The sequence below is a fragment of the Eublepharis macularius genome, chromosome 5 (assembly GCF_028583425.1).
Source record: "Eublepharis macularius isolate TG4126 chromosome 5, MPM_Emac_v1.0, whole genome shotgun sequence".
In the NCBI taxonomy this organism is placed as follows: Eukaryota; Metazoa; Chordata; class Lepidosauria; order Squamata; family Eublepharidae; genus Eublepharis; species Eublepharis macularius.
Genome location: NC_072794.1, coordinates 2532434 through 2556493, shown reverse-complemented (window position 1 = coordinate 2556493; position 24060 = coordinate 2532434). Strand labels below are relative to the sequence as shown.

General features: G+C 43.5%; 1 protein-coding gene across 3 annotated transcripts in view; it reads left to right on the top strand.

Annotated features, from left to right (window-relative positions):
• UHRF1 (ubiquitin like with PHD and ring finger domains 1) overlaps positions 1-24060 on the top strand; it is a 91125-nt gene that overhangs the window by 42204 nt on the left and 24861 nt on the right. For 2 of the 3 annotated variants that reach the window (XM_054981112.1, XM_054981110.1), the window contains exons 3-5: positions 10250-10415; positions 20059-20322; positions 21996-22171. In XM_054981112.1, the coding sequence (XP_054837087.1) occupies positions 10263-10415; positions 20059-20322; positions 21996-22171 (593 nt within the window). In that variant the 5' untranslated portion in view covers positions 10250-10262. Of the gene's footprint in view, positions 1-9669; positions 9760-10249; positions 10416-20058; positions 20323-21995; positions 22172-24060 lie in introns of those variants that run through there. The other variant, XM_054981111.1, reaches the window with a different exon arrangement.

Here is a 24060-nt window from a genome sequence, read left to right as displayed (position 1 = left end):
GGATTGCAGCAGTTAAGATGAATGTGTTACCAAGAGTAATGTTTTTGTTACAGACAATACCAATCATCAGAGACTCTAAACAATTTGAAAAATGGCAGAGGAAAATATCAGATTTTGTTTGGGCAGGCAAGAAGCCTCGAGTGAAAGTAAAAGTTTTACAAGATGCAAAGGAGAGAGGCGGAATGCAACTGCCCAATCTGAGACTTTACCATGATGCAATCTGCCTAGTTTGGCTAAAAGAGTGGATGACATTAAAGAATAAGAAACTATTAGCCCTAGAGGGATATAAAAAAATTTTTGGATGGCACGCATACCTATGGCATGACAAAGTAAAGGTCAACTCGATGTTCCTGCATCATTTTGTAAGGAGAAGTCTATTTACAATCTGGAAGAAGTATAGAACTTACCTACAAGAAGGAACCCCCTTGTGGGTGGTTCCATATGAGGTGATAGATCCGAGAGCTGTGGATAATGAACAACAATGTTTAACGTACAAAGAAATAACTAAGATTGAAGTATCTAAACTTAGAATAAAGACGCAAGAGGAACTATCACCTAACTATGATTGGTTTCAGTATAGACAGATTAGAGACTTATACAACTCAGACTTTGCAAAAGGGGGCATACGAACAGAGAACTCGGAACTAGAGCAGACCCTTCTTAAAGAAGACAAGAAAAGAATATCCAAGGTATACCAAGTATTGCTGAAATGGTATACTGAGGATGAGATAGTTAAAACACAGATGGTGAAATGGGCTATAAATTTCAATAAAGAAATAACAATGGAGGCATGGGAATACTTGTGGAAAACTACAATGAAGACAACGACATGTATCAATATTAAAGAGAACATTTTCAAAATGATCTATCGTTGGTACATGACACCAAAGAAGATTGCGCTAGGGAATTTGAATACTTCTAATAAATGCTGGAAATGTAAGAAACATGAGGGCTCCCTCTATCATATGTGGTGGTCGTGTGAGGTAGCTAGGCAGTTCTGGGGGGAAATAATAAGAGAAATGAGTGAAATTTTACAGTTTCAAATAAATAAGAACCCAGAACTCCTTCTGCTAAACTTGGGAATGGAGGGAATTCCAGCCCATCATAGGACGTTGATTTTTTATATGACTGCAGCAGCTAGACTTTTGTATGCACAGAAATGGAAAGTACAAGAAGTACCAACTATTGAAGATTGGATCTACAAATTGCTGTATATGGCTGAAATGGACAAGATGACAAGAAAACTGAGAGATCTGGACTCAGGGCAGTTCAACACAGACTGGGAGAAGCTGAAACAATACCTGGAGAAGAAATGGGAGGTGGGAGGAAAACTGTGGCAGTTTGAGAACTACTGAAATATAATAAAAGTATAAAAGAGAGGGGTGACTTTACCGGGGGAGGAAGAGAAATGTGAATTTATAAGCAGTTAGATTAATTGATTGAGATATATATAGATATGTATAGGTCAACTGATAGAGAATAATTAATGATAAGGTTTAAACATGAGGATTGACTAACTAACAATATTTTCTTTCTTTGACAAGATTTATATGCACCAAACAGAATGTATAGAAGAGTTAAATTGATTGAGTATCTGAGGAGTTATATAGAATTACCATAAAAAGTTGAAATGAGTAATATATAGAGAATAAATCAAATTGTTTGATTTAAATGTGGGAAATTTTTATGGTTTATATATTTTTATAGGTTTATATAGAATTATTCAAAATTGGAAAATGGGATAAATTGTTTATCTAAAGACGTATAGTTTGGGTGTATAATAATTAAAGGAGTTAATGATGCACTGCTTAATATAATGGAGAATGTATATCTGTTTTAGACAGAGGAATTTAATAGAAGTAAGGGAAAAGGGACAGAGGGTGGGAAAGCTGTTGGAAGTCAACAAAAGGGGGGGAAAGGGAGGGGGTTAGAAACGAAAAATTAGGGGAAAATTGATTGTAATGTAAAAATAAAAATGTTCTAACCCAATAAAAAATTTTTCAAAAAAAAAAAAAGGAAGCTCCGAGCTCTGCCCCGCGTTTTTCCGCGCCAAACTCCAAAGCCGGGAGGCGTAAAAGGACATTTTTTTGCACGCGCTGTTGCTGGGTTTTCTCTTCCAGCCAGGCTGGGTTCTTTTCCAGCTAAATTTTAATTCTTTGTTTTGCCCCTTTGGCGCTGTTGATTTTGCAAGTTTTGTGCATAAAGGTGCGTTTTGTGCAAGACATCTGGGAGTAAAGCGTTGGTTTTTGCAAGGTGAGTGGTCCTCTCGTTTTCCTCCAGAAATCTCCGGGACGGGGTTTGTTGAGTTTTGCAGTAGTAATTCCTGAAAGCTATAATGGGCCCCTAACGAAGCAACGAAACCACAGGCGTTGCCACTGCCCCTACGCGTTAGTATTAGCTAAGCTACGGGCCTGTATCTGCTTACTTGCAAGGAAGCCCAATGAGCAGGTACATAGATTGCACGTTTATTCCGTAGTAAACCTCACCGAATTTTATGACCTCCCGGGGGGGGGTTACATTTCTGCAGTTTGATTAGTGCATGTTTACTCGGGAGTAGCCCCCAAATGAGTTCAGTGGTGCTAGCCTGTCAAGTTTGCGTGCGTAGAATCTGAGCCCATGAGCACAATTAAGCCGCCGGGCACTCAGCGGGCTGGAATGCGCCTTCTGTTTCTGCTCCAGAAGTGAATGGGACTTCTCGGCAAACGCGCACGAGTCGGGCTGCAAGATGCTCCTCGATTAAGGAAGCCCGAAGTCAACTCCAGGGATTTGGGTTTGGGATTCAGGAGGGCGTGAAGGGGGTCGGATGGCGGTTGCAGCTCTGCAAGTGCTCTGTGTGCCAGCAGCACCTCCCCCACCCCCCTTTTCTGACTCACGTGATTTTAGCTAATTAGCCGCTCTCGACCTTTTCTTGTGTCGTGTCCTGTTTTCGACGAGGTGGGGGCCGGCTAGATACTTCTGAATGCATTTTCTCTGATGGTTCTGGAAGTGAGGGTATACTGTTTTTGAACATGGAGGTTCCACGGAATTGCTGCAGATCTTTGCTGCTGATGTAATCTAATCTTTTCTTTAAACCTGTCCAAACTCCGTCGATCAGATCTTGTCTGCGTGGGTTCGGGCCCTGGTGCAAATCCCAAGCATGGGGATCTCTCGGTGGATCGTTTCTGGATCAAAAGTGTCTTAAATGCATGCTTTCTATGTTTTCCAAAGCCCACCTGTTTGCATTCCCGAACTGCCAGTTTCCCGTTCAGATGCTAGCTCATTTCTTCCTTATGACTTTGACAAGTTTCAGACTTGGTCTAAGTACAGTCTTATACATTTGTTCCTTTAGAGGGCAATTGTACCTAGGTCTGCAGCAGATGACCTTCAAGCTAGCATTAAAACCAGAGAGCTGTTCTTCCATCATGGTTAAGTAGCTGTCCTTTGGGAGCCAGGTTGGTATGGTGGATGAATAATTTTTTTTTTATTGGACCAAGGGGACCTATATTCAAATCCATGTTCAGACATGAAATGGCTTGCATGTTTTTGGGCTGAGTACCTCTATTGTCCAGCCTGACTCACCTTGCCAGGCTGTTCTGAGGGTGCTGTGGCACTCCACAGGTATTGGCCATATACCAGCAATAAGAAAGCAGTTCACGGTGGGAGCTTCTGGAAGAGGTGAGGGGACGGGCCTAGAACTTCTGGGCTGTGGATGTCTCCCCATTCATGGATTTCTGAACGTGGGAGGGGCCTAGCACAGGAAGAACTGGTCCTCCCACCTTGCAGGTTGAGACGCATCTTTCGCAAGCAAAAATGCTCCCTGGTAGGTGGCAACAGGATGAAGAGCAATTAATTGCTCTTGCATAGAATGTGGGGGACGGTCAAGAAGCAAGTCTTCCTAGGTGTGACCTGGCTCACCCAAGAGAGGGTGGTTATGCGTAGTGCCTGGAAATAGTCTGGGGTGGGGGGAAGCAAATGCCAAGGGAGTTTGGTGGCACCTTCAAAACTGAATTGTTCTGAAGCTGTTCTGTCCACTCTACCAAATGCAAGAATTGCATCACAATTGTCATATATGCATACTGCCCACAACATGATCATGGAGGGAGGATTGTAAATGGGGCGGGCGGGGCAAGAGGGCATTTCCTATGATGTCACCTCACCTTTGGAATGCTCTCCTCCCCCCTTGAGTCTTGCCTGGCGTCTCCTTTATCTTTGGGGGGCGCCAGGCCAAAACATATCTTTTTACTCAGGCTTTTAATGGGGGGGGGGGATATCTTACCTGCTTTTGAATTGCCTGCTTCTCTTTTATGCATAGATGGATGCTATTGGTGTTTAATGATTGGTCCTTTTATGCTCTGATTTTTTAAAATTGTGGGTTGTCTCGAGTCAGACTCTGAAGAGGCAGCAGAAAAATATTCTGAAGAAATAAATAAAACCATGCAACACAGGTGCAGCAGCCAGGGCAAGAGACCCAGGAGGTCCTGGGCTCAAATTCATCTCTGTGACCTTAGGCAATCCTTTCTCTCTACTTATCTTATTGGGCTGTTGTAATGGTTACCGGATTGGTGCAGTTCAGATTAGATTTGAGCCATGCTACCTCTGTGCAAAGGCTAGATCTGCAAGCGAGTTTATCATTTAAGGGACAATGACAAATAGATGCCAATCTGGATCCCTTTCTGAAGAGGAAGAGCGGAACTAAACTTGTCCTGGGGAAGATGCCGTGCATGGGCCAGCCACTAGTAGCCAGGTCAGTTGGAACGTGGCTGTGGCCCTTCATGAGTGGAAGCTAAGCTGCTCTCTGATCAAGGCCATTCAGAGGATTTGGCAAAGCATTCCAGCAAAAGCCTTAAAAATCAAGCCCTTGAGGGGCTGCAGGGCTCACCCTGGAGTATGTCAGGTAGCCAGAATGTGGTGTTTGTGTCACAGGTTGTACATATTGTTGAGGGAGATGACTCTCTTTGTCCAAAGAGAAACAAAAAGTCTCTTGCTGTGCTTATGGGACTCATTGTCATGACAAGGGGCGATAGCAGATACGGAAGAGTGCTCTGGCAACAGCTTTGAGAGCCACAGTGAGCCTCCATGCTCAGAAGCAGTGTACCTCTGAATACCAGGCCATTAGGGGAAAGTGGTGGGCAAGCCTGTCACACCCTTTCCTTCTGGCAGTTTCAGGGGGGTAGACGTGTTGGTCTGCAATAGATAAGAAAGATTTGAGTCCAGTAGCACCTTAAAGACCAACCAGATTTTCTTTAAAGTGCTACAGGAGTTGAATTTTGCTTGTTCCTTCTGGGTAACATTACAGAGGCTATTAAAAATGGGATACTGAGTAGACAGCTATGCTTAAGAGCCACCTTCTGCCCGTTCACTCTGGCCATCTTCAGAGGCCCTGCTTTGGGTGCCTCTGCCACCTGAGGCTAGGTAGGTGGGAAGCTGAGAAAGGGCCTTCTTGGTCATGTAGCCAAAACTGTAGAACTCCCTATTGCTGTTTTCCACCAGTGGGTGAAAATTGTTTGTTTTGATTGGGCCACAGCCTCCAGTTTGTCAAATCTGAGGTCTATTGATGAGAGGACACCTTGGAGGTATTTTCCTTCATAGGGTTGCCATAGGTCGGAGGGGACTTGATGGCACATCACACACAATAACTGTTACTGGGCCCCTCTGTGTTCTTGATGGTGTTTGAATTTTATTGACTTTTGTTTTAAATTTAAATTAAAACCTTTAAAGTTTTAAAAAAATGCTCACCAGCTTAGGGATCCTGTTTAGGTAGAAAGGAGCCATCCAAAGTTTTAGAATAAATAACATCCATGTACATCAGAAGCTCCAGGGCAGAGCTAGACAGGACTTGGATGGGGGGAATTGGATTCCGATTTCTACTTTGCTATGGTGCTCACATGGCAACTGGGGGCCATTTTTTCCTCCCTCTGCTTGACCTACCTCACAGGGATGTTAGGGTAAAGTGCGGGGGGGGGGAATAGATGCTGTCCTAGGCTCCTTGGGAGGAAGGGCCTGACAAAATTGCAGGAGCTCTGTGGAAATGCATTGTATATCCCTGGCTGAGTTCTGGAATGGGATTTGTTAGTGTAGTGTAGGTGGAGACAGAGCTTTGCTAATAAGGATTTGAAGCTTGCGGTGTGTGGCAAAGGGTCCGTGTGAGTTGCAGAGAGTTATATATATGATGCAGCAGTTCTACAAGTGCATGAAGGGTAGTGGGCTGTGAAACGTAGAACAGGGCTTTGTACATCTTGTGTACTCTGTGTCTACAATGGTGAAATCTGGGGGAAATATAAGATTTGGGGAAAGATGTAACGTGCAGTGACACTTTGGAGCAGGCATAGAATTGTGCAGCTTGATTAGAGCCATTCCTCATACCCAGAATTTTTCAATCCTGGGTCTCAGCCGGGAATGCATTTATGCGTCTCTTCCTCCCTGTAGCGTCAATTTTTGGATTCTGGGCTTGCTGATGTTGGACCTTAGAAGCCAAACTTCTCAGGTACTCACTGTAGTTATTTCCCCCCATATGTATCTTCTGCTGTAGCAGACCCAGAGGTTCATCTAACCCCGCCAACTAATCTCTTGCTTCTGGGAAGCAAGACATGAAGGCCCTAGCTGGGAAATTTGGACATACAGGGCTTCTGAACAAGTTAAAAATTCAGAGGGCCAGCCTATCACTGGCTATTGCATACCATAGCCAAGAAGAGAACTTCCATGTTCAGAGTCAGTACACCTCTGAATACTACCACTTCCTTTATGATCAGGACTTCTTGTGGCTCAGCTTGGGCAGCTGTTTCCATCCCGAGGTTGGAGTCTGAATATACAGGCTAACAGCGCATGTTGCTGTTCTTTTGCCACTGGAGACATCTATTTCCAGTAACTCAAGGGTTTCAGCCACGTCAGTCACATTGTTATCCAGCCTTTCCACTGAGGAACTCAGGGTGGCGTACCTGGTGCTGCTTTTCTGTTTATGCTCACAACCACCCTGGGAGATAGATTAGCTTGCATAAGAACGACTGGCTAAAGGCCTCTGAGTGAGCTACTTAACCAGAGTCTTCCTGGTTCTAGCCCAGTGCGTTAACCCCGACACCACACGGACCTGTGACTTCGCCTGTTACCTTGGTGTCTTATTGGAAGTAAGGGGCAAGATCAAGTACAACTTGACACCCTGCAGAAAGCACTCAGCAGATGACACTGCAGTGGCTGAAACATTTGACTGCCTGAGCTTTTGAAAAATATTGTGAGACTTATGGAAATACAAGTGCACTCAAATTCCAGAGGGATTTGGTCAGCCTTTGCAGCAAACCCCAGAGCCACCTGTGACTCTTGAAACATACATTTTACTGTAGATAAGTGCAGATTCAGTAGACAACAGTCCCAAGTAGTAGGATGATATCTTTTACTAGGGATCAGGACAGCAACCCTTTATTAGGGAGCAAGCTTTGAATTTTATACAGAACTCTTTTGCTGTGAATAATTGCTGGTTTCTAAATTTCCAAAGTCACAGCTGCTTTGTGCTGGTATTCTTTGGTGCAACCTGAGATTTTTTTGTTTGCACCCAACCTAACTTGAGCTTTATGTGTGATGGTTCTTCTACTCCATCTTAGGCTTGACTTATATGCAGGGGCAGAGAGGCAAAGAGTTTCCCTGTGTAGCTTTGCATGGGCTCAGGTTCTCCTTAAAACCACGCGAGTTCCTGGTGTGCAAACTAAGCTGGCCTCATGGGTACTTTGTGTGGATTGCCAAGTCACACTAAAGCACTTTTGCCTTGCCACCCTAGTGAAGTCATGCAAAAGAGGGGGCACCGTGTAGTAACAGCAGAATGGAACCTAAAAAACTATCACAGAAAGGTCTAGAAGACCAAAATTACCAACACACCATACAGCTGTGAAACATACATATGCCAAGAGAGTTAACTAAATATATATAATATATATATATAATAATAAATATAAATATCTCATCTGACGAAGAGAACTGTGATTCTCGAAAGCTTATGCTACAATAAAATTGGTTAGTCTTAAAGGTGCTGCTGGACTCTTTTTGATTTAACTAAATATATACATTTATCAAAATTCACAAGCTAAGTGTTCAAACATCCAAAATACAAAATCAATGACAGATTAGAGCATCACAGTATAATGGCAAATGCCAGGAAATAACCCCACAGGTAGGTCCAACCAACAAAAGTTCAAATGGAGTAGATGGGAGATCAAGTTCTCTTCTTTCTTTATGATCCTTTCCAGGAACCCACAGCCGGAACCCAGCAGAAACCGGCTTAGAGGGTAATGAGTCCACCACGGAGACAATGGACGTGGGGGACGAATCCTAGCCATCCCAGTGATTGATAGACCTTTCTGTGGTAGTTTTTTTGGTTCCACCATAGTAAGACTGGATCTTTTGCCAGGACACCAGCAGTAGGCATGCATACTGTCTCAGTATGTAGACCCGAGAAAGTTCTGGTGAATCTGAGAGCTAGCTTGAAGTCCTTGTCCTACATGGTGGCATGTTAAATCGTTCTCCCCCACCCCAAGCTGCTTTGAACAGATGGTGGGAAATCGGCTCACTGATTTACAAAACTTTGCAAGTAACATTTGGTCAGCCTTGCCTATGTATTTTGCGCCATATGTACCCCACTTTTCTTCCCACTAGGGACCCACAGCAGCTTACATTGTCCCTCTTTCTGCTATCTTATCCTCACAACAACTCGGTGCGGAAAGCTGGAAGGCGTGACTGGCCCAAGGCCACCTTACTGGCAGACCGGGGATTTGAACTCAGGCCTCCCAGGTCCAAGTCCAGCGTCCTGACCATTGTGCCATCGGCTCTGAGTGGTTTTAGACCTCCGCCCTTGAGGAATGCGCCCGCGGGCCGCTGCCTTCGCTCCCGAACCATCCGGGAAGGGCGACGATGGCGCTTCCCCCAACCGCTCCAGGGCGTTAAGAGGGGGCCGGGAAGGGCCGCGCAGACCCCCCTGACTCGCACGACCGAGGGCCGGGCCGGTTCAGGCCGATCAAGCGACTCCTCTCATTAACGTGGAGGCGGCGGCGGCGGCGGCGCCTCAGGGAAGTTCTGGGTGGTGCCTCCTAAGCGCCGTATCTCCCTCCGCCCGCTGTGCTGGTCTCAGGCCTTTCCCGGCTCATTCCTCGCCCCCGCTGAGGACAACCCACCGGCCGCCACCCCCTTCCCGCGGTCACTGAGAGCCCCCCGACACTGAGCAGCCCTTCGCCGCCCCCAGGCAAGGCGGGCCCGGCTCAACGGGACCTTCCCGCCAGGCCAGAGCCTCCGCTTCGGGTTGCCCCGTAAAGGCCGTAGGCGAACTCCCGTGCCGCGCAGAGCCGAGCCCGTCTCCCTTCGCGCCGGGAGGCGGATTGGCTCGTGCGGAGCGGCGCAGACCTTGATCTTGCCTCGGGATCAGAATTTCCCGCCAACCGCCTCCCAACGGCTCGTTCACAGAATATCGTGAGACTCCGCCCCAACTCTCGCGTCAGGGCGGTTTTTTCAATTTGTGGCGCGCGTTGGGACGGCCAGGAGGGAGGAAAAACACACGGCAAACTCGGGGAGCGCAGACGAACATGCTGGTCCGTGAAGGTGGGTGGGGATAGTTGCGAATGGACTAATAGGCGTTAGGAAGGGCGGGGGACGTTGGCGAATGAGGAGGGGTGTTGCCTGGAGGGCGGGGTAACAGCGAGGAGTGTGGGGAGGAGGCGGGGCTAAGCAGAGACGGAGACGAGGTTAGGTTGAGAGGTCATCTGATTGGCCGTGGTCGACCGACTGAGGGACGGCGAAAGCGCCAAAGTGGGTCCTCCTTGCTCGGGGGGCGGCGGCGGCGGCGGGTGTATTTCTGTAGAAGAGGGGCGGGGGGGGGGGCTGTGTGAAGCACGAAGGGGGAGAATTAAAGAAAGTGGGGTTGGGGGGGGCAAACATGAGGAGTCCTCGGCGCTCAGGGGGTGTGAGGAGGAAGTGGGGGAGGCTGCTGGGTTATGGCTGAAGCCGGAGTAAGGGGGCATAATTTTGTCAGAAGTCGCCGTGGGGAAAGGAAAGGGGCGTGGGCCTGGAGGAGGACGGATGTGGGCAACTAAAGGCAACTAATCCCCGAAGGGGTGTGGGGTAGTATTGGTGGGAAATGCTGTGCTTGGGACTGAATGGGGATTTGGGGTTTGGAATTGTAATAGGAAATTGCAGGGATGGGCTGTAGAGAGAGTGGGGATGCCTCTTCTTATTCCCCATGCCTTTTCCAAAGCACCTTTCATGTTTTAATCTGCTTTCTGTGCCTGTCATTGTACAGAGATACTGTCACAATGTGGATCCAAGTGCGCACCATGGATGGAAAGGAAACTCATCGAATGGACTCCCTTTCCAAGCTGACCAAAGTGGAAGATCTCCGGAAAAGGGTATACAAAGTGTTCAGAGTGGCACCTGATAGGCAAAGACTCTTCTACAGAGGCAAACAGGTACCCATCTTCTTCTCTACTTGTCACCATTCCCTTGACTGTCTCTCCCTGCCTAAACCTTTTGTGCATTGCGTAACAAAGAATGTAAAAGGAACAACAAAGATATGAAGAGGCAAACAATTTTGGAAGACAAAAAGTCTCTGGCATTGGTGAATACTGTACCTTGTAAATTATTTTTTAAAAAATTGGTAGTTTTTATGGAGTGCAGGGGTAGTTGGAGTGTCTGCAAAATGGAAACTGCAGGTCAGCTGGCATTGGAATTCTTTTCATCCTGGAGCTGTTTGCAGCTGCATCGTTTCCGGTTGTTACCTGTGGTTCTTGGTTTTGCAAGGAGCGATAAGGTATAATAACTAAGTGGTAAATGGGGGATATGGTAGTTTAGAGTACTTGTGAATCTGGCTAGCAGCCTCTTCTGAGTGGCTTGCGTGGATTTATGGAAGAACTTTTAAGTTTGTTTGTTAACCTCTGCAAAGGGGAAATGTCCTGAATTGTACTGCCATCTAGCGACTTTACTTAAACAGTACTTCAGATTGGCTTTTGGTCTATCACTACCTCTGACAGGATTCTGGTGAAATCAGCATTTGTTTGGCACTATAGATAATTACTGCTGTTTGCAGTTCTGTAAATCTGGTTCAAAATGATAACGTAATGATACGTAATTCTTTTACCTTTATTAGGCAAATAGATACCTCTTGACATTTAGCTGTTCTTTCTGTTTTGCCTAATGGTGCATTCTATGACCTTCTGAAGCATGCATGCTGCACTACATGTTAAAGGTGTTAACTCAAGTCACTTTGAATCTCCAGTACAATTTCATGCATTATCAAAATGAGGTCTGTTTTGAGCTGCTTGTGTTGCTTGGGAGCGTATTGGGAAGGCATGTAAACTATTAAATGTCTAAACAGTTGAACAAAGAGTATTTGTTAACTGTTTATATGTTCATACGTTAAGCATTGGGACCAGTAGATATGCAGATCTTTTTGTGCTGATGCAAGCGCTCATAGCTGGTTGAGTACTGGGTCGAAGATGCCCCTGCTGCTGTGCCAGTGAGTGATTTGTACACATTCAGAAAACTTGCCTGCCCTAGGAATAAGAGTGGCCTGAAATAAGGTATGGGGTACCTCAGATAGACAGAAAAATACTGCCTCCCCTCATTCTCTAAGAGTTTTTATTTTGGAAACTGTTTGCAACTCTGTGTCATGCACTGTCTCCATCTTTAGTTTTCCTTAGTCCCTCTGTGTATCCCGTTGCATCCACTCTCTTCCCTATACCTTGTTCCCGCCTAAGTAATAACTGCCCTAATAACTTGGTGGACCACAGTTGCTAATTCAGGACTGATTTTGTGCTTGTCTGCATATGAGCAAGGGGGTGGAGCTGTTCCTGCAAATCTCTGCTAGTAAGAGTATTGGATAGGTGATCACATGCTTCTTTGTGAGCATATGGGCATGCTTTGAGGGGGTGAGAGAAGGAAGATGGGGAAAGTTGAGTGGTTAGTAGGTGTTCTTGTGCCTCTCCTCATCTGTATCCGATCTATGACAGCTCATCTTACACACAGTCTTGGAGTATGCAAAAAGGAGTGATCACAAAAGAGAGATTGTGAGCTTGTTAATGTCTGCCTCTGCCTCAGTAGAATGATCTGGCATTTTAGAACACATCCCAGTGTCTTCTGCAATAGAGATGTTCTGAGGTGAACACTTGAGGAGCCCTTGAAAAACAGTTCAAAAAATGGCCTGTAAACTTCTGCTGAGAAGGTCAACTTCTGCTTAATTGCTTGCTTAGGGAAAATCGTTTACATTTAAACAAAAAAGGAGTGTTTGCAGAACCCCATATCTAACCTGTCCTATAAAACTTGAGTTGGCATCGAGCAATGAGTAAAAAAGGTAAATGTAGTCCCCTGTGCAAGCACCGAGTCATTACTGACCCATGGGGGGATGTTGCACCACGACGTTTTCTTGGCAGACTTTTTACGGGGTGATTTGCCATTGCCTTCCCCAGTCATCTACACTTTACCCCCAGGAAACTGGGTACTCATTTTACCAACCTCAGAAGGATGGAAGGCTGAGTCAACCTTGAGCCGGCTATTTGAACCTGGCTTCTGCCAGGATCAAACTCAGGTCGTGAGCAGAGCTTGGGCTGCAGTACTGCAGCTTACCACTCTGCACCATGGGGCTAACCTGTCCTATAAAACTTGAGTTGGCATCGAGCAATGAGTAAAATCAATAAAAGTTATGGGAATAGTGTGTCGGGGTGTGTGTGTGTGTTTCGGGGGGGGTATCAGCATTTCTGTGATCTTGATATTAGAGACAAGGTGATTTTCAAGTCTCTTAGGCAGTTTTCCAGTACAAGAGTATAACCTGCAAGAGTATAGGTGCTTAAAAAAAATCTTTGTAGGTGCCTCTTCTATTGAGAAATGGGCTGCCCAGAGGGCTTCATAAAGTGATGTGTGGCCTCTGGGTTTGCTTCTGTTTTCCAGTGAAAAGGGCACATAAAAGGTGGGAAGCAATGCTTCTCCCTTGCAGGAGAGTGTATGGAGGTGAGGCATTGGGGGGGGGGCGGTTAGTGTGGCCTGTGGGCACATGCTTGCCAGGTACTTATCTCTGCTTTGTGATAGTGATGAGGGAGAAGCACTGCTTTGAGAGAGGATTTTAAAAACCTGACTGAAAGGCAGCTAAATTATTGAATTATACAGAAATAATGCACTTTATGAAGAGATTGCTATGTTTTGGTGCACAGCATCCCAAAGCTTGCCTGTGGAAAATGTGTACTTAGATAGAGGGTTGGGCATGAGTGTGATTTGCCTTTGCCTGAAGCCCAGGTCTGCTAAGGATTCCCTGTATGTGTGTATATGTGTTGTCAAGTTGCTCTGACCTATGGCTACCCTATGAAGGAAAGACCTCCAAAACATCCTATCATTGCTCAGATCTTGCAAACTGGAAGATGTGACTTTCATTGAGCCCAGCAATCTTGCCTTGGGCCTTTCTCTTTTCCCAGTAAGGACAACAAAAAGGGGAGAAAAACAACAACCCTGGTAACCAAGGAGGTTGGAATAACAGAAAAAATGTGTAGAAAGTAACTGAAAATATGATTTTAAAACACCAGTATAAAGTTTCATTAGAAATACATAAATTAGATTAAAAACATAATGTGGCTCTACATATAAACATTAAAAGCGTGTATATAAATTAAATAAAATCAGTTATATGCAAGTATAATACTACGACTCATTGCCATATGTACAGAGCCAATAAGAGCAGAAGTGTTTCGGCAGAAGTGTTTCTTCCTCAGTGGTACAAAAATATCAGAGATAGCACCCCATCAATAAAATACATAAAACATGACCTAGCACACAATGAATCTGGAATAGGGAAGAAAAAGGACAATTTGGGTAATAGCAACAACTGCCCTTATATACTGCTCTTTTAGACAGATTAGTGTCCCACCCAGAGCAGTGAACAAGTTAGTGTTATTATCCCCATAATACAGCTGGGGAGCTGGGGCTGAGAGGCTTACTGCGCTCATGGCAGTAGTGGGATTCGAACCAGTAGAGTGCTGATTTGCAGCCAAACCACTTAATAAGTGATGGAGAGAGCTCTCAAGTCAGAGCTGACTTATGGCGACCCCTGGTGGTGTTTTTACGACAAGAGACTAACAGAGGTGGTTTGCCATTGCCTGCCTCTGCAACTCTGGTCTTTGTTGGAGGTGTCTCATCAAATTACTAGCCAAGGGCAACCCTGCTTAGCTTCTGGGATCTGATGAGATCAGGCTCACTTGGCCTATCCAGGTCAGGATGGATACTAAGTAGAACACCAATATCAAACAAATATATTTCAATGAAATTACTCATGCTAAGATGAAATTGAAAATAACCTGGAGTGAAAGAATTCTGCCCCAGAATAGCATGAAATAAAGTCTGGGCAATGTATTATATAAAGAGTTTTAATTCCTTTCTCCATAAGTCTTTAAAAAGGAACCAAATTTATCCCAACTGAAAAAAACATATTTTGAAAAAGAGAGATGCCAATAAAAATAAATAAAATCAAGGAAATTTTACCTTATATAGCCAGGTCAAGAATATAAAATTCAAGACGGGGTGCCGGATACCAACGAAAGATGAAAGAAGAATGCAACAAAGCCATGCCTACACATCTAAGCTATACGTGATAGAAAGGGGAGAGGAAGATGATGCAGTGGTATGGGTGACGATGAGGTAGAGGGCAGGCTCTGTTTTTCCTCCTTTTCCAGTTTCATTCTGTGCAAGGTCATGCATGTTTGGTTTTATTGGTTCTTCTGTACATATGGCAAAGAGTTGTACTATTATACCTGTATTTTAGTGATTTTATTTTATTTATATAAGGTTTTAGTACATACATGTAGAATCATATAATGTTTTTAATCTATGTATTTCTAATTAAACTTTATACCGGCGTTTTTAAATAATATTTTTAATCATTTTCTTCAATTTAATTGTTTCCTCTTCTTCTTTTCCTACTGTGTTCAACTTTTCCTAGGCATTATTATCTTTTCCAGAGAGTCTTGTCTTGTCATGATGTGACCAAAGTACAATAGCCTCAGTTTTGTCATTTTAGCTTCTAGGGAGAATTCAGACTTGATGTAATTTTGAACCCACTTATTTGTCTTTTTGGCCACTCATGGTAACTGCAAAACTCTCCTCCAGCACCACATTTTAAATGAATCAATTACCTTCCTATCAGCTGTCTTCATTGTCCAACTTTCACATCTACATCCATGCATTGTGTCAGGCCTGGCTAGGGGGTTCACTTAGACTCTCCACTTCATCAGTCACAGCTGTATGAGTTAAAGGTCTTTATTACAGACATAGTCATGGGTGTGGTGTCTTTGAGTAATAATACATAGTACATAATACATAGTAATGGGTAGAGATGGACACGATCCGCATTACGATCCCAAAAACCCACGATAATGGCGATCGCGACTCAGCGGATCGTGATCGGCCACGGCCAACGATCCAGTGATCGGGAGGGGGCTGGATCGTGCTCGGATCGGGAAGACACTCAGGCGCCAGCAATCTATTCCCGGGGCAACGGAGCCAGGGGAATGCCTGAGCTGTGTTTCCCCTCCTTCTGTCGCCTTGGAAACCCGAATGGAAGCCCAGCTTTCCTTGATCAGTAGGGCTTCCTTCCAACCACGGAGCAGCAAAGCAGTCACCAGTTGGGAGAAGACACCCAAGGGAGGGAGGGGGAAGGGGGTGTTCTGTAGCCATGGGCACTCCAATCTCATCCCTGCAAACCCTGATAGGCAACTCTGATGGCCAAACACAAACACAGATGCCGCCGGCATCACCCACCGTTCTTTTCTCGCCAGTGCGCTCCTTTTTGGCCTGGCGGGCGGGCACATGGGGGGTGCTGCTGGCAAGCCACCAGACCCCCTGCCCCCAAGGGGAGGCGACTTGTCGCTGTCTACCCGTGCCCGCCGGGCCTGGTGGCCGCCGCCAACACCCACCTTCCCACATAGCTGGGAATAGCAGCGCGCCCCGCTTTGTCCTCCACGATCCATGGATCGGGAATGGGAGATGATCGGTGTGGATCGTTTAGTTGGGATCGTCACCGGCACTGATCCACGATCAGCTGGATCGGCAATTTTTTTTTTGGATCGTGCTCATCTCTAGTAATGGGTGCCTTTGAGTAACTGAGGGGCAACAGAGTTCCCTGCATCCGAAGAAAAGAATAATGTGGTGGCCTACTTCACAGGGATATGAGGATGAGTAAGGTAGACAACTTAAAAACTTTTGCATGTAGAGTATGTGGTACAGAAATCATGGTTGGACTTGGGCACAGACCTTTGAGTCCTTAATCATACCAGCATTTGCTATTTTATTTCCATTTTAGAGTGGGGTACTAACTGAATATCAGTGGAAGAGCACTGCCTTACTGTGTTGTGAGGAATATGACATGACAAGTGTTCTGCATGTTTGTTGTATTGTATTTGGACTTTCCCTCCTCCAGATGATAGAAATAATCTTTAGAAACTTCAAAAACTTTTAATGTATATTGGGATGGAAAGAAATAAGACACCAATTAGGGATGTCTTAGAAAGTGATTATAATACCAACATTGTTTTGCTGCCTACATAGAAACATAGCGCTTGAAGGGATCCCAAGGGTCATTTAGTCCAACCCCTGCACAATGTAGGAAATTTACAGCTACCTCCTCCCCCCATCTCCTCTAATCTTGAGAGTGCTTGAGAGTAGTTATCTCTCAGTTCCTGCTTTGTCATGCAAAAATGGGATAAGACATTTGGAGCTTGCAGTGATAAGTGTTGCAGTTCAATTTGCCCAAGGAGGAAATTCAGATTTTTTTTTAAAAAGTCCATCTCAACCAGGGCTTTCAAAGTGATAATAAAACTAAACAATAAAATAATAGTCAATTTTAAAAAGTCAGTTCAGACATCTGTACAATACTACTCAGCAGATAGCAATACTAGTTACGGAGGGGAATGAAAGAAAAAAAATCAAGAAAACCATCAGCAAAAACAAAAGCAGTTTAAAAGCCTGGGTGTGTAAAAGTGTCTAGACAAGACTCAGGACACATGTCAGAAACTTAACTTGTGACAGGACTTCTATAGGCAAAGTGCCACTACAGAACAGTCCCCATCTCTGCCCCTATGCCTCTGGAGGGGGTTAATAGAGTAAAAATGGGTCTCCGCAGAAGTCCTTATTGAGTGATAGGAGTGAGTGGTCCTTCAGGTACCCTGATCTCAGACAGATGAGGACTTTAAAGGCAACGGATAACACTTGGAATTGTACATTGAATTAGCAGCTGGTGTAGTTCTTTTAGAACTGTGCTGATGTGTGCTGGGTAAGATACCCATCAGAAACCTTGCTTTAGTGCTCTGTGCTGGCCAAGGCATCCATATAGGCGTTGAAAGCAGGCATATGTGCTGCTCCAGCAGTGGCTGTGGCTCTTGGCTGCTCATGCCAGTGTCTCTTTGTCAATCAGTGGCTGCTGGATAGGGTGGATAGGGTCTCTGTTGTACTGATAGAGAGCAATGAAGATTATATTGAGTTGTAATGGCCTGTGGCCAAACAATAATACTGAAAATGGAGCTTTTTTATGCTAATGGGTTGAGTAACTTGTACTTCCTGGACAAACAGGTGCCATAATCTGAGATCAATTAATTGAACTTTGTTTTGAGATTTACTGTTGTGGATATCCTTGTTTCAAGATGGGTACAGTAAGGGGATGATTTAATGGAAAATGAAGCTGCAAGCAGGTGGCTGTTGGGAAGCTTGTGAGAGGGATAGAATTATAAAAAGATGAAGGCCTGGTGGTAGTGGTGATGAGAAGGGACCTGCATTTTTAACTATGGAATAAATGGAAGTGTGTCAAGATGATCAGTATGTCAGTCTACGGATGGCACGCTTACCTATGGTATAACAAGGCTAAAGTAGACCCAATGTTTCAGCACCACTATGTGAGACGGAGCCTCTTTTATGTTTGGATTAAATATAAGAAATATATAAGTGAAGAAATACCACTATGGATTGGACCAGCAGAAGTTGTGAATCCAAAAACAGAACTGGAAGGACGAGATTGGTTAACATATAAAGAAATTCTGAAGGCAAACCATTTGATCAAATTGAACGAAGAGCTATCCTTTAGATATGGGTGGTTCCAGTATATGCAAATTAAAGGCTTATATGAATCTGACCGTAAAAAGACAGGATTTAGAGCTAAAAATTCAGAATTGGGAGAGTTGTTGTTAGGAGACAGAAAATCGATTACAAAATTATATAAGCTGTTTTTAAAATGGTATACAGAAGATGAATTAGTTAAAGTTCAAATGATCAAATGGGCAACAAATTGTAACAGGGAAATTACTATGAGGCGTGGGAATATCTCTGGAAGAGTACAGTAAAAATACCTGCATGCACTGCAGTGAGAGAAAATATATATAAAATGATGTATAGATGGTATTTAACTCCGAAAAAGTTAGCGCTTAGTAATAACCAAATGTCAGATAAGTGCTGGAAATGTAAACAACATGAGGGTTCGTTTTATCATATGTGGTGGATTTGTGATAAAGCTAAGGCTTATTGGGCAAAAATTGTAGAGATAATGTCAGAGATTTTACAGAAAAAGATTAATCAAAATCCAGAAATGTTATTGCTATGTTTGAATTTAGAGAAGTATGATTGTAAAGATAGAATAATGATATTTTATATGGTAACAGCAGCCAGAATAATTTATGCGCAGTATTGGAAGATAGAAGAGACACCTAAAATGGAAGACTGGATTCAGAAAGTTTTTGTGGTGGTGGAAATGGACAAGCTGACGAGATGTTTGAAGGAGGAAGAACCAAAGGACTTTTTGGGGGTCTGGGAGAAATTTAAAAACTACTTAGAGAAGAATTGGGATTTAAGGGGGAAGTTGTGGTCTTTTGAAAATATTTGAGTTGTTAAGAATAGTAAATGTCTTTACTTATAGATGGACAATTGGGTAAGAATTATTAAATAGAGTTAATAGAAAGTATAATGAGTTATATGTTAAGAATTAGAAGGGAGAGCGATATTAGGACTTGGGGGATGTCAAAAGCTGCTGGAGGTCAATCAGAATAAAGGGGTCAGGGAGGGGGTAGTTTATTGATGTTAATTAAGATATTTTATAATGTAAAAATTAACAATGAATTTTTGTAATTACATATGTATCCATCCAATAAAAATTTATATATATATATATATAAAAAAGATGATCAGTATGTCTTTTAATTTTCAGAGGGACTTGCTTTGTTGCGCAGCAAAAATAAGTGTCACCTGGTTTCTTGAAGACAAACAAGTTTACTGTGACAATCTGCTTTTGTGGGTCACTTCTTAGCTGTATGTGATTCATGAAAACTAGTGTAATCCTTTTCTCAAGACTCCTTGTCTGAATGATATATTTATGCTTTTTTACAACAGTGCATCCACCAGACACGGCATCACACTTGCCATTTAGCACAGTTCCTAAGTGATTTCCATGCATCCCCTCGGCAACTCTTTCAGCGGTCCTACAAGGTAGTGCAGTAGATGAAGTGCAGCTGAGGCAGAGAGGGTGTAGCTTGCCAAAAGGCACCCATCTGAGACTTGTACCGTATGCTCTCACCGGCTCCCTTAGGCGAATTGGGTTGCTTCATAGTCTGTCTCCCTGCACACCTCCCCCCGCCCCCCCCCCCCCGCCCATGCAGTTCATATTGAAGTGAAAGAACTTGTGGGTGAGATTACTGAGGCTGTTAATTGCAGGAGGCTACAGGATGTGAGTTGGACCAGAACAGATTGATAACCGTTGTGAGGCCTTCCTAGGGGACTGTATTGAGGCAGTTTGTGCGGAGAAGGATTTAATTGTATCATGGGCTTGCTCTGTCTCAAGATACGTCCTAAAATGTTTGCAGCATTCTGGAGTGGTTGCACCAGAATTATGTTCATTTTCTTTTAAAAATGCTTTTATGGAAACACAGCCGTGAAAACAAAGCTGGTAGCCCTAGGAATTGAAACTAAGCAATTTTTAGAAACAGTTGTGGCCTTTTTTCCTTTTTTTATGCAAGATGTGAAGCAATTAATAAATTAACTTCCAGTTGCCTGTTGAACCTCTTTAAGTAATCAATGTTTTTTCTTCTGACTATTCTGCAGATGGAGGATGGCCATTCCCTTTTCGATTACAATGTTGGCTTGAATGATATTGTTCAGCTACTGGTCAGACAGAGCCCCAATGTCCTGCCTCTGGCGAACAAAGAAAAGGACTCTGAGCTTTCAGACACGGATTCTGGCTGTGGCTCTGGGCAGAGCGAGTCTGACAAGAGCTCCAATAATGGGGAGGGAGCTGTGGAGGCGGAGGGGCAGCCAAGTACTTCGGCTCAGGCTGACTTGGTGGACCCAGGGTTTGGCTACTACAAGGTGAGGTGGCTTCAGGTTTGCTTTTTAGAGTTCGTGAAAGAATGTAGGAACTATTTTCAAGAGGAAAAGCCTATGCCTAGATAAATTTTGAAGAGAACCGTTAAAATCTGTGAAACATGCTTACGGTGGTGTTCTGGGAAATGATTTAAAAACCAAAACCCCCAAATCCTCAAAACTCATTGAAAAAGAACCATCTCCTATTGCTCTAGGCCTTATCAAACGTCTCCTGGCAGATGAATGTCTCCCCCCTCTCCTTTTGTGGGGGTGGGGAGGCTTGAAGGAAGGGCAGTGCCAGAAGGAAGTTTAATTCCATTTTCAATATTGTGGCTTCCACCAAAGAATGTTGGGAATTTAGCGAGAATTCTTGGGATATTTTGGGATTCCCTGTGGCATAGGAATGATAGTGAAACGAGATTAAGCCAGTAGTGCAGCCATGCCCTGAAATATGCTACTTGAATTATTTGTCTGAAAACAAGGGTGTTGCCCTGTGTTGAACAGTCTCCCATTTACCAAAATATCCTCTTGTGAATTCAAAAGGCTAGTAGAGGATTTTGAATTCTACAGAACCAGCATTGTATATTTAAGAACGACCTGTAGGCTGAGTTGAGAAAATTTATTTTGATGCCAGTGCTTAGAAAACTAAATTTGTAGAGACCCAGATGATTGGCTACCATGGGCCTTCCAGTTGTAGTGGCTCTAATAAAACGTCAGATGGTATGGAGGTCCCTTCTGGAATGTTTTTAACCCTCGTCATGCTCGGTTTAGAGAGCCAGTTTGGTGTAGTGGTTAAGAGCATGGGACTCTAATCTGGAGAACCAGGTTTGATTCCTGACTCCTCTGATTGAAGCCAGCTGGGTAACCCTGGGTCAGTCACAGCTCTCCGGAGCTCTCTCAGCCCCGCCCACCTCACAGGGTGTTTTGTTGTGGGGATAATAGCAGCATACTTTGTACACTGCTCTGAGTGGGCGTTAAGTTGTCCTGAAGGGCAGTATATAAATTGAATGTTATTATTATCATTATCTTTACTTACTTACTTTATTTATTTACAATGGCCAATTTTTCTGTATAACTAGAGTCTTGTGAGACTCCTACTTTGCAGGTGGCCTAGTATTTAAATTGATGTCACTAATGTAACTTCTGGGGGGGGGACCCGGAAGTGGGTAGTGTAGCTCTAGGAATTGCCAGAAAGTCTATATTTTTATGGTAATTCCTAGAGCTACCCTATGTCACTTCCAGGTTTCCCCTGAAAGTGGTGTAGTGATGTTGCATGCCCCCACTGGTTCCTGACCCCATTCTTCCTGCTAGTTGCCAGGCTTGGTCTGCAATCCGTAGCTCGGCTCCTGCATCTCAGGGTAGTTTTGCGTCTAGTGCCAGGGAGCAGACAGTAGTACAGCACAAGTGAAGCAAGCCAGGATTATTGTATAACTTGATTGTATGGCATAACCAGGCCCACAGGCCTTCCTCTTCCTGTCTAGGAATGGCACAATCCTCTTGTGTCCTGTACTTCCTATGGCCCCCTGTGATATTTGAGAATATCATGTATTCCGTTTGGTGTGTGTGTGTGTGTGGGGGGGGGAACAACAGCAACATGATTTGTCCGTGGGTAATTTCTGGGTTAGATTGATGAGATGGTAAGAAATGCAACTGGGCTATTTCTTTCTTTCTTTTTTTAGATCAATGAGTTGGTGGATGCGCGTGATACGAGCATGGGAGCCTGGTTTGAAGCACAGGTTGCAAATGTGACTCTGAAAGAGAAGGCAACCCAAAAGGTGAATGAGAGTGATGAAGAATCTGAGCTTCCAGAATCCATTGCTGAAGAGGATGTTATATATCATGTGAAATATGAAGAGTGAGTGGCTTTTGAAATGCCTTCTAGAAACTTTGCTAGCAAACAGCATATACCTGCTGCTGCAGAAGTATTCGGGATTTCTATGGAACTGGTGGCAAGCTGGCAGTTTGGTCAGCTGAGATTGCATACATTCATGGGTGCCTTCTTAAAATGCTAGTTTTTTTGTGTGTAAGAGTGAACATGGGCTCCTTAACTACCTAGATCACATTAGTGCTTAATAATGATGATGATAATAATAATAATATTTGATTTATATACCACCCTTCAGGACACCTTAATGGTTTACAAAGCATGTGTGAGGATCTGCCAGGTAACTGAAAAATTCACTACCTGAGTTAAAGAACTTTATTGATAAGCTGCCAGTTTCAGCTCCTACTCCATCTTTGACAGGAATGACGTTTCTCTACAAGCACAGGTCATATATAAGATTCTAAGCACGGGTGAATTCCCAAATCCCCACCCCCTCAGGTAATGGTGAGCAAAAGGAAGCATCTAGGCAGGAAAAGCAGAGTTACTGTATGCAAAGTCTCAAGGTCGTGAGTGTTCGTGCAAGCATCTTTTCCCAGGCTAAGGAGAGAGGGCTTTAGGAGGCATACAGATAACAGTAGAGCCAGAATCTTGTTTTTTTAGCATTTTTTTATTGTACTGATGTATGAATTATATCCACATACAATCTATACTTCATGTACATATACATATAGAATAAATTTAACTATCCATACATCTGATGCAGACTTGTTTTCCCCCTTTTCTCCCCCACCCCCCACCCAAAGAGGAACCACCACAAGAATCGTTAATATAATTTGGTTGGTCTCTCCTCCTCTTACCCATCTTATATATCTAGACCATTTCTTCCTTATCATTAACGTCTTACTTTCCCATGTCTTATCCTGTTTTAGTATCGATAGAATGTCTGATTGGATCCATTCATATAAATACCAATTCCATCTTTCCAAAGTCCATTTAGAGGCATCTTTCCACCCATACGCTATTACAGCATGGGCAGCTATAGTCATGGCTTTTAACAAGTGCTGTCTGTTTTCCTGTACTTTCTTATTCCCCCAGATGCCCATAAATAGGATCTCCCCATTTAAATTTATCTCAGCATCGCAAAGCTCCTTCGCCTTTCCCAATATCATTTGCCAGAAGACTCTTACTTTAGAGCATTCCCACCATAAATGTGCATAACAGCCTTTTGTTCTATTACAATGCCAACATTCCGATTTAATTCCCTTGATCATATAGGATAATTGGGAGGGAGTCCTATACCATTTCAATATTACTTTCATCTCCAGTTCTTTAAATTTTTCCATTTTTATTACCCTTATATCTTTCATTAATTTATCTGTCTTCTGATATGTTAATTTTAACTCTTTTTTCCCATTTAGATTTTATCAACCTGATCATATATTCTCTATCCTTATTCATTAAATTATATAATTTCCTTGCTATACCCTTCTTATTGACATCCTTTATACTCTGTAATTTTTCAAATGGGTTGTCTTCCATATTTACTATTTCTCTATATCTCCTATGTTTCATAAAATTATATAGACCCATAATCTTTAACCAAGGTTGGTTTCCCACTCTCTCCAATACTTCCTGCATTGGAATAAAATTTCCTTGTGAATCATAAAAATCTTTTATTCTGTATAAACTCTTCTGCTTTAATTCCTCCCAAAAATCCGTTCCAAAATTTTTAAATGCTTCATTTAAGGATTCAATAGGGTTCCATTTTGAAGGTACTAGCAACCAGGTAGCTTTTTTCTTATTCCAAATTTTTAATGCTGTCTGTCGCGGGCCTAATGAATTCTCTATTTCTTTATTCACCTTTGTTGTAAATATTCCAAACTTACCTACTCCTTTGTTTACATTATCTTCCCATCTCA